Genomic DNA, 11,470 nt, shown 5'->3' on the forward strand with positions numbered 1-11,470 from the left:
ATTATTTGGAAAATATTCACCAATGCATTAATTTTGGAAAATAAGTAGGTAATAATTGTTATCTTCTGCAAGGAAAATATTTCAAAAATAGGGCTAAAAATTTCAATATTTTTCATTTTTTAAATTCCTTGTTCGAATTCTAAGAAACCTACGATATTGAAGAAGGTCTATTGAGGCTATTTATAGAAAAAAATTTGAGCCGCTATCTTTTTTACCTTGGAAGATATTGAATTTTGAATTTTTTAATTTGTGACTTTTTGCCCCAGTCTCCCTTACCGTTCTGTTGTCGTTCTCAAATTCGCTTGCTGTGATAGAAGCCTAAAGACCCAAGTAACACTGAGTGGCTAGAGATAATTCAATAGGTAATTATTGAAATGCCGCCGTTTGAACGTCTTTATCCCATTGTCAGCGGTATGACTAAAATTTTACTAATTTGACGGAAAACTATATTAATGAACAAATAATAAAAATTAATAAATATTAAAATACTAATAAATAATTTTAAAAAAATAATAAATAATAATTTTTAATATAGTAATAATAATGTTATCTCTTAAGTTATTAATGTAAAAAGGGGTGGCAAAGCGTCCCAGGCTTTGTGAAATGCTCGAACTCATGACTTAGATGTTATACCTCAAAAGTATACTTTCACATAATTTACCGTTTATCGGTTCTCAACCGATTTGAATCGATTCATAAATCACTCAATAGATTTCACAAAATAGTTTGAAGGGTAATAAAAATTATATTCGAGCAAAAATTACTTATCGGTAAATAACCGGTTCATTACCTGTTCACAACCGATTTGAACCGACTTATAAATTACTCAAAATATTTCCCAAAATACGCCTCAGGAGTAATTTAATTGAATTTCGTATAAAAATTATTTATCGGTTATGGACCGGTTCATTATCGATTCAAAACCGATTGGAACTGGTTCAGTTTTATAGGAAATTCAAAGATTTCTCCAGCGAGCCCAAACATGACCCCATTGGCTTGATAAATGCACTCTCTAGTGTCTTTTTAATTTTTGATCTTGAAAAACCGTTATTAGGAATGATTCAACGGTATTTTGGTCTAAGGACGAAATGTCCACCTGGGGTAAATACATATCCAAAAGTGAAAAAAAAATCGCACAACGCGTTTTGGAGCAATCCCAAAAAAGCATGATTTTGGATGGGAAGGGGAGGGGTAAGGGGAAAATGAGGGGCATGTTAACATTCTTGGGTCGACTTATGGGGGGTCCCCCGAAGGTCCCAAGTCGTTATCTCTTACTGTTTGGCCTCTAGAGCTGATGACATCCGGACGGACAAACGGACAAACAGCGTGACGACATTTCTCAGAAATCGTCTGAAACGTGAAAATTTGTTGAAAAAAGTGGTCTCCGGGGGGTGGATGGAGGAAATTTTGCGGGGCGAAAAAATCGAGGGATTATAAATACTGCTCTCTCCGTGGAGTTCGAGAAGTAAAAACGTTCTGGATTTAAGATTAAATCTTGTAGTTTCTTATTATTCCTTTCTAGACGGTTTAGATTATAAACCAATTTTCGATGCCAGAGCAAATTTAATTAAATATAATATTTTTTTACAATTGTTTTACTAATTAAAACACTCACAAATATGGTATTAAACCTATACGATCTGAAGCTCTAATTGTGCAATAAACTAATTTAAAAATTCTAAAATAACCTTTAATAAACTTTGAGTTTAAGTTTAACAGTAAATACTGATATTTTAAAAAACAATCTTATTAAAAGAGTTAAACGTATTATTTTTGAAAAATATAGAATCAAATAAAATGTTCATACGATTGATCTCAATTTTCCGAATAATTTTTGGTACTGTAGAATTTTCCACAACGGCGAAAAAGAAAGGGAACAGGTGGCCTATGGAGAAAAATATTGGTTCACGTGAACTCCAAAATTTGAATTTATGTCATTCATTTTCTCATTTGTTTGAAATCAGTGGAATTTCTGAAATTTTCATTGAATTGATTTGCCTGTGAACAAATAAATTTATTATGTTTTCGAGTTATTGGGTTGGATAATTTGTTTTGGCTCTAACTCGCTGTGGAAATTGTATAGAAATTAACCCCTTGCACCTTCAGAGTTTAATTTTCTTTGGTTTTTGTGCGTGAGCGTGCTTTATATTAAGGACGGTGGAACATTTGAGTACACTTAAGCAATTTTCACATAAACTAAAATGTTAATGGGGGAAAATCATACAATTATCCATCATGTTTGATTATCATTAGGCTCTGCCAGAGGGCGTGGGAAAATTTTATGGCTCGAGGGTGGTGAATGTCGCTGAAAGCGTCAGAAAAGTGATATTTGCATAAATCATACATGCTAAATTGTAACATCATCCCTGGCACACCCTTCCCGCGCCTCCGACGTACATCAACTTTCCCTATTCCATATATAAATAATGTCAATATTGGTGAGTTAACCACGGAAGTGATTTCATTGCTGGGAAAAATTATACATTTCCGTATGTTTTTCTTTATTCTTTCCCTCTGATATCATTCTACAACTCTTCACCATCATCTCAACCCCTTTTCTTGAGGCTATAGCGCCTCAATCTCCTTCCTTTTGCTCACCCATCATTCTATCCATACCATTACGTAAGATTGAAGTTTCCATTTAAAAGAGAATAAAATGTGACTCTGTGGGGATATATGGTTAAAGAGAAATTTTGCCTCAAACAGAAGAGATGTTATGTAGATTTTGGTGACATAAAAGGAAAAAATCTATTATTGAAATGTGAGTCCTCTTATCGTTGGCGGAAATAAACTTTTTCCATCTTCCATACCACGAATTCTCTTCTCTATGTTCCTCTTTTTGGCGCCCAGAAGTGGGAGAGAAACATAGCAGAAAACTTGAACGAATTTCCCGGACAACCACTGAGGAGACCTTTTTTCTTCCTCATCCTCGTTTATCCTTCTGGTGTTCATTTCTAACCAGACGGCTTTTCAAAGAACCACAGATATTGCAAGTACGTCAGAAAGACACTCTCAATTCACAATTCGACGTTTGCAAAACAATTGTTGTATCTTCAATTTTTTAACTATTTTACTTTCAAATTCTGTTGAATTTATTCAAATTGCTCGATTAAACTGTGGCAAAAATTGAATTTCTGCTCAACAAGAAAATATAGTGGGAAGTGGGGCCCCTTTGAATTGGGGCAGCTCTGAAATTGGACTTTTGTCTCCTCATGGACCTCATCATGATATAATTTAGATCCACAAACCAATTGCGAAACTTAATTACATTATAAGGCTGAATTCCGTTTAAAAATAGGTGAGAAAATCCTTTTCAAAACTGCCTCATTTCACAGGTACCCCACTTCCCCCTACCGATACGACAATGATTGATGCAAATGACGATTTTATTGATAGATCCTTACAGTTCCGCGAAAAACACTTAAATAGTCCTAAATATTTTTCTGAACTAGTATTTGAGCTTAAAAGCTTCTTGGCGCATAAACTCTTGTCGCGGAATTTATGGTAGTTTACCATAAACCCTCCACATAAATTTTGACACCTGCATTTCTCTCAAGACTATTACAAATTCAATGAAATAACATGCTTGTTTCAACTCCTTACACTGAGCTTTATCTGGATCAACTGCATCTGAAGCATGCCAGGAAAAGAGAATGTTCAACAAGAAAATTTGGAATATTTCATTAAAAGGAAAAATAATAATTAGCTAAATAGTTGCTTTTATCAAGATTCTAATGGGTATGATTTTGAAAGAGTTCCAGCAATGCAAAAAAGCATTTTATGCTAGACTTGTAAATTTTAGAAAATTGAATTTTAAAAAAAAAATTAGAACTGCACCAAATTTCGGCCAGCTTGCAATTTCGGCCATTTCCTTGTTCCTCGAATATCCAAGAATTTTTAATTTTTGCATACTCTAGAGTGATTATAATAATGCAAAAAATGTTGCTCCTACGAACGAGATGACGTAAAAAAGACTAGAAGAATTTCGGGAAAGGAACTATGAGAATTAATGTGGCCGAAATATAACCCAAAGCTACGTCTATTTTTTTATTCACTTTAAAATGCATTAAGAATGATTTTAGAGAAAACGAAAACGATAATTTATCCACAAGGTTATAAGCATCACTTCTTAAAAGGAAGTAGGGGAGACCTTGGTAATGATTTTTTTCATTTTGTATAATTTGTACAAAAAATGTTTGTATGAGGCCGATAAATATTTCAATGAATAGTAAGGGAAGTATATATATAATATTTAGAATATTGAGTAGTTTCCTCAATATTCCTTCGAAGGAAAACTATAAGATACCACTGTCTAATACTATATGTGGCTAATTCTGCCCCGGTCTCCCCTAATAAAAAATTCAATTTGTATTAATAATATTACATTTTAAGTTTAAGATTTTGGGCACTCAATGGGTCAAGTCATAGAGCACTCGCTCTATGATGCAAGTGTCCCGGGTTCAAATCCCCTTTAGGTCACCAGGAATTTTCCTGGCGTTAAAGGTATTCGGATTGCGTCCAGTGAGCTTCACTGCACTTGATTCCACGGCACATGAGACTGACAACCTCATCCCTATAAAGGAAAAATAATAATGCATGTCCCGAACTCTCCTTGTCGGAAGACCTAGTTCCTGTATGGAACGATGTGCCACCATTATTATTATATTAAATTTAAGACTTTGGCAATGACATGCAACTATGCCGAAATTTAGTACATTTACCCTAGGTTTCTGGAAAAATATATCCTCTTTAACTTAATTAAAAGAAATATCATTCAAATTATGGGAGAAAAAAGTCAGGAAAGTCGTTCAAGAAAAGATGATGGTTTAGTTTATTTAGTTTTTGTAAAATTTTATAAATAAAACAAATGATTATTACGTTATCCAACTTTCCCAAGAAACGAAATACCTGCCTTATAGAGCCAAAACTTTGACAAGTCTGTTAAGACACCTTTAAAATACCTATAATTAGAATTATATGTTTAAATTTCTGTAGAAACTCTTAAGCCGCTTAAAAGTAGGGGAAAGCTCTCAATCGTCTTACGCTTAAAGCTTCGAACAACTTAGTTTATTCAATATGTTTTTAATTAATTTGATTCATTATAATATTATACTTCAATAGCTAGTTCAAGTCTCAAATTTCTAGAAGAGAGCCATGGGTTTAATCGATTAAGAACATAGAGAAAAAAAGATGTTGAGAAAAAAGTTGTTCGAAGGTGGAATCGTCGTAAGGTAGAGGGCTTTCCCTATATAGGGTGGCGGCATTACTTGTGGCCCTTGCATTTACTTATGGCCTCCTCAGAAAAAAACTTTATAATGTCACAAAATTATTTTGAAAAACCTCAAAATTTAAAATCAAAATTAAAAATTAAATGATAACACATCACATTTTTTTTTGGTTTTTGAAATCATTTTCTATCAAAAATTACGACGAGACCATAAGTAAATTCAAGCCATAAGTGATGCCGCTACTTTAAAATCTTCTTATCGCGTGGTATAAAGTTCTAATATATCGCTAAAAAGAATGAAAATTATCAGTTAAATATTATTTTTCCGCCAATAAAAATATCAACATCTTCGTACACATTGACAAGAGTACATAAGTCTAAACAAAACTTAAACTTTCTTTTTGTAGTTCTTGTTTCCAGTATTTTTTTATTGAACAATTTTTTTTTATTTATCAACTAGTTTGGGCTCTATTTAAATTAAAAATAAAAAGCAATCAAGAAAATCATACAGCTTAAATTACTCAAATTTATACAATAAAGATTTTAAATTAAACTAAATAAAATATTTTATTGACGATTTAAATTACTCTAACCGATAGTCCGGGCTAATTACGGAAAATTTTGGTATGATAAAGTACGAAGATTTTTCTAATTTTTAAATTTTTTATTCATTTATTTATTATTTAACAGAAAGTTCAAATTAACCAACATTTTAATAAACTGTCACCAATACGTAACAACCGAAAGATAATTTAAAATGTAGCAAGGTGAGTTTCTTGATGCTATATTAATTGGATAACTTTTGGTAGGCCGGCGGTATTCCTAACTATTAAAAACAAATGATGGAAAATAAATATAATTGAACTAATTTCCCTTGTAATTTCCTTCAAAATGAAATACTTCCTCTTTCCCAAAAAAAATTGCACGTTTGGTAAGAATTTTGGGTTTTATAAATGATACTCATTTATGCAGTATTTTTGTAGATCATCATAGGGGAGACTGGGGCACATGTAACCATTTTCGATAGATGCGAATTTGAGGTGATTTTCCAAGGACACCGTGATTTTTTGGAAAATATTTCTTAGCTCATGTTTTACCCTTGGGTATAGGCAATTCGTCGAGGGTAATGCGGATGCTGGAAAACAATTGAGTTTTCCATAAAAATAAAATTTGTGTCCCTGTGCATTTTTCTCTTTTCACAAAATACCTGGGGTAGAAGTAACCACTTTCTGGGGAGGATGTAAACACCTTTTTTCCCACTCTTGAAATTAACTTTGCACCACTCTCGATTATTTTAATTACTTAAGAGATATATAAAGACTGTATATTTTTCAAAAAATCATGACACTTTTTACAAAGAATAATTATTAAAATAGCAAAAAAACTAAAAGCATGCATATCAAAGACATTTTTCAATGGATTTTCCCCATATTTTGACATCATGTGACTTTTTATTTAACACAGAGCCACCAATTTTTTTTCGTAATCTATGAATTATAGATATTTCGCATGAAGGTCAATTTCCCGCTCTTTTACCTACTCATTTTGTGAAATTGAAATTGCCTGGTTACATCTACCCCAAATGCTGTTTTCTGACCAATTATTAATTCTTTTGAAATAATGAGAATCTCAATTTCTCTAGTAAATGCATTAATATAATCCTAAAAGATGTAGGAAAGAACTGGTATTGCTACATTTCGATTATTTTACACAATTTTTAATTTCCAGGTGGAAATCCAAATGATCAAAATAATCGAAATATCAACATTTTCAGGAAAATGATTTTTATTTTTAAAGTATATTAGGATTTTATTGACCAATTTATCTGTGGACATACATCCCCATGGTATCTATGAATGCTTATGGGTTTTATCCTCTGGAGTCTTAAAATTAATGAAAAAAATCACAGTGTTTACAACTACCCCAGTTTACTACTGCCCCAGTTCCCCCTACATCTGCCTTGAGTACTTTTTATGAAATACTTTTTAGTCGAGAGACAGAGGTTTAATTTTTCAAGAGCTCTCAGAAAATCTGTGAAATTTCTAATTAGCTTTTTATTAAAATCCATCCCGATTTTCATTACAACTTTGTTGAGCAAGAACACTCTTTTATATGGATTAGAAAATGCAGAAAAGGAGAACTGGAGCTTTCTAAGCTACCCCATCCCTCGCCGCTCATCTGCTCCTTTTTTATTTAAATTACTCATCGGAAAATACTCAACATTTGATAAAATAATTTCTAAAGGGAAAACTTGGGAAATCTAAAGCAGATAATGGATTTGTATTTAGCAGATCAAACTTATTCTGCATCCTATATTCTGTTTTTTTTTTATTTTCTATTTCTTGATCCGAAACCCTTTATGTTGGAGATGTTGGATAATTAAAGAAGTTCATTAAGGCTATTGATGGTAAAAATTTAAAACTATGGTTTTTTTTTCATCTTGGAAATTATCGAATTTTTAAATTTTTGGTATGCAGTATCCCGCTGTAGATGGTCTATCTTTACAGCCTTATTATTATTATTATTATTATCTTTATTGACAACGGGGCATCATCCAGTGGGTGGTTTCCCGTTTTACAGCCTTAAGTGCAACTTCAAGTTTTTGCAGTTAAAAACTCTTAGTAGGGAAAGTATGGTCCGTTTGAAGTGCGAGGTATCTTTGTAATAAGGCCTTTTGCTCCTAATTTTAAATGGAAGTGGACCTCATAATGATGTAATTTAAATACGCAAACCAATTGTGAAGCAAAATTACCATATGATATATGGTATATATGTGGTATATATGTGGTATATATGTGTATATATATATATGGTATATGGATATATTACCATATGATTACTATATGATAAGGCTTAGGGTGGATACCCCGAATGATGCCCCTATCCCATTTGATGTCACTTTGAAGAAATGGTTAGTTTTTCAATATAATATTACGATATTTTTGAATTATGAAATATATACAATAGTAATTATTGCTTGTATTTCATAATTCGAAAATATCGAAATATTGAAAAAGTACACTTTTATTCAAGGTGGCATCAAATGGAATAGTGGCATCATTCGGGGTATCAACCCTAGTACCATTTAAAAGTAGAATGAAAAATTATATTTCAAAGGTGCTCTAATTTAATGGTACCTGCATCGCCTGAGCCAAATTTGATATCATTCTTTGAAAAATTACACCGTACCGTAAATCGGAAAGCTTTCCACATTAGAGAAAGCTAATTTTCTTCTTTAATTTATTATTTATTTAATTTAATAATACTGAATTTTCAATTAGTTAAATTTTTGATTTTGTCTAGTCACTATGCACTATATGAGATAAATGGTAAAGCGCTCGACCTATGATGCAAGGGTTCCGGGCTTGAATCTCTTTTAGGTCACTTGCAGGGTACCCCCTAACGGCTGACAACTCTATCAAAAGTAATATTGCACGTAAAGAAAAAAATTGTTTCTCTGTAGCATACGGTGGCAATTAAATCCGTATTTTAAATTATGAAACTTTAAAATAAGCTTTCTAATGTATTTTTTTTAATTTATTTGTTTTTCGAAACATTCATTTCAATCAACATTTTATTTTCAAAGATAAAATCAAATGAAAACAATTTAAGGTATGAATCGCATTACTTTGAACTTCAATAGACTCTAATAACGCTGAAAAAACTTCCTTTGAAAAATCACATCACTTTAACAAAATCATAAGAATCTTTAGGGATAACGAACATATGGTGTTACTCAATATCACAAATCTTGTTCTTGCAAGTACTTTTAATTTGGCCAATTTTGAAATCATTGTCACTTTAACCTCTGCAATATCTATCACAAATTCCACTCTCATGCTCTTCATTTTTCAATCATCCAACCACCAAGTTCATTTATGTCCCAGTGCTTAGGTTTGCTGGGAAATATGAAAGGAGATGAAACAAGAAATGATTGCGTGGGATGAACATGAAACAGGAGCAAAGCACCAATTTAAAATTCATTGACTTGCTCCTGCATGGGGTTGCGACAGCAAAGCCCCTTCTAGGGAAAATGTTTTTTTTTTACCATCCAGTCTTCGCGATTTTACCCCAGATTTTCTCCAGAGAGAAGGAAAATACCAGCAATTGGGTTACATAATTGCGGTAGTAGTGTGACCTTCAACTACATTTTCCTGCATGGAGAGGGTGGGTTTTCTTGCTGTTGCTCTACATTTCTCCCATGGTTCATCTGACTTTTGGGGTGCCACAAATGATTTAAGTTCGTCCACCCTCACTGACGAAAGAAGGTCAATCGATATTTATCTCAATAGTATCCATCAATTTACTGACGATTGAATAAAATATTCACTGCAGCAGGAGGATGGTATGTAATCTCATGGGATGGAATATGGGTTATCCTCATGAGAGACACTCATTCTCTCCCTGCCATATGACATCAATTCAATAGCACTTTGACCGATGTAAGTGAGAACATAAACTTGCCTTTGCAGTTGCTTTTTGAACACCCATCAACGTCGAGGCCACGAGTAGTTACGTTGGTGATTCACATGAAAATTTCACTATTTGAGGGATAGAATTCCAAAGAAACACAAAAAAAAAATAATACCACAGAAAAGAAAACAGCACTCTCCTCTTGAAACTATCACACTTTCCCAGAAGGAGATGACCTAAGATCCAGACTCCTTCTTGTATGTCACTCGGGTCTATTTATCTATAATTCAGGCAATTGTCGCATTCAACATTGACGTCACACGGAGCATTTTCCCAAACACTGACACACTGAAAGACATCCACCAAGGACACGAACGCGAAGCTTTTCTCCAATTTTCCCAAAAAAGCTCACGATACACTCGACGGCCTTGCAACTACTGCGACGACGAGACCTGGGAAAAGGTTTCTCTGGCTCACGGAGAGCATTTTGACCAAAATGCGAGGGAGAGAGTAACCAGCTGGAGCACCTACAGTGAGTGCGACAGGCTCCACTGTTGGGCGCATGGGGTAAAAGCTCCCCCCAAAACCATGCGGTATCCACTGCGCAAGGGCACAACGAGGCTGTGGACGGAATGCTGCGAAAGAGATATATGGAAAAACAGCCGTGAACACCGTAAAGGGGGATCCTGGAGAGTGTATGAGTTTTGGGAGAGGAAAAGCTCTTTTTGCACAAAATAATATCTCACCAATCTATTCCTCAAATGTACAGTCGTTGCCCTCAAAAGTATCGTCACGGAACCTTAAATAATGCAGCTTTGACGGACAGCTTTAACACTCGCATAGGTAAGCTTTAAGCATAAAAGTTGATCATAAGGTATGTTTCACAGAATTTCAAGCATCAGCTTTGGTAAAAATGCTCATTGAGAAACTTTAAAGCCATAAGGTATGCTTCAAGTGTCCATAGAGTAGTTTGAGAGATCTAGTCTTGGAAAATGCATTAGTTTATGGAGATAATGAAGAGGGCATTCATTCAGAGCATTCAGGACTTCGACATTAACCAGTGCGAAAGTAAATTGGATAATATGTGTTACATCTCTTCAATTTTGCGATAAATCTTTAATCTTTAAATATTTAAGTCGCTCTTTAAAAGGGGGTTCAGATTCTCAGATACGAAGCAGTGGGGCACCTTTGAAATGGGATAGGGGAAAATACTCACCCTTCGAACGTTCATGCCTTCCAATAATGCGAATTTTTTTTTATTTTTCCTAAAAGACTTAGTGTAAGTGTGCCAAATTTCGGCATAGTTGCATGCAACCGCCAATATTTTCAATAGTAATTGTTTTTTTTTTGTTACTTTTTAATAAGGAGTGTTTCTTGGAACCTTGTAGACAGTTTATCATCTTTATTTTCTCTAAATTCATTCTTAATCATTTTTAGAAGGAATAAAAATGTAGACATAACATTGGTGCCCTATTTCGGCCACCTTCATTCTCATAGTTCCGTGCCCTCCCGGAATTCTTTCAATGTCTTTTTCAGATCATCGTGCTCGTTGAAGCGACATTTTTTTTTTGTTATTTTTTGCATTGTATATTCTCTAGAGTATGCAAAACCTAAAAATTCATGGATATTCGAAGAACAAAAAATGTGGCCGAAATTGCAAGCTGGCCGGAATTTGGCACACTTACCCTACATATAATTATCACATAATTATCAATAATTCATCATAAGCAAACTAACACTTAATAGAAATGTGTGAGTCTCCTAGGAAAAATAAAAGAAAAGTCACATTATTCGAAGGCACTCGTATGAACATTTGAAGGGAAAGTACTT

At 33.6% G+C, this 11,470-nt stretch overlaps 1 protein-coding gene across 1 annotated transcript in view; it reads right to left on the reverse strand.

Annotated features, from left to right (window-relative positions):
- Window positions 1–10,063, reverse strand: part of LOC129804698 (uncharacterized) — a 230,411-nt gene extending 220,348 nt beyond the window's left edge. Inside the window, exon 1 of the mRNA XM_055852238.1 lies at window positions 9,692–10,063. Coding sequence (XP_055708213.1) covers window positions 9,692–9,718 — 27 coding nt within the window. The 5' untranslated portion in view covers window positions 9,719–10,063. The remainder of the gene's footprint in view (window positions 1–9,691) is intronic.
- Between the last annotated feature and the right edge of the window lie 1,407 nt (window positions 10,064–11,470).

The sequence above is a fragment of the Phlebotomus papatasi genome, chromosome 2 (genome assembly GCF_024763615.1).
Source record: "Phlebotomus papatasi isolate M1 chromosome 2, Ppap_2.1, whole genome shotgun sequence".
NCBI lineage: Eukaryota > Metazoa > Arthropoda > Insecta > Diptera > Psychodidae > Phlebotomus > Phlebotomus papatasi.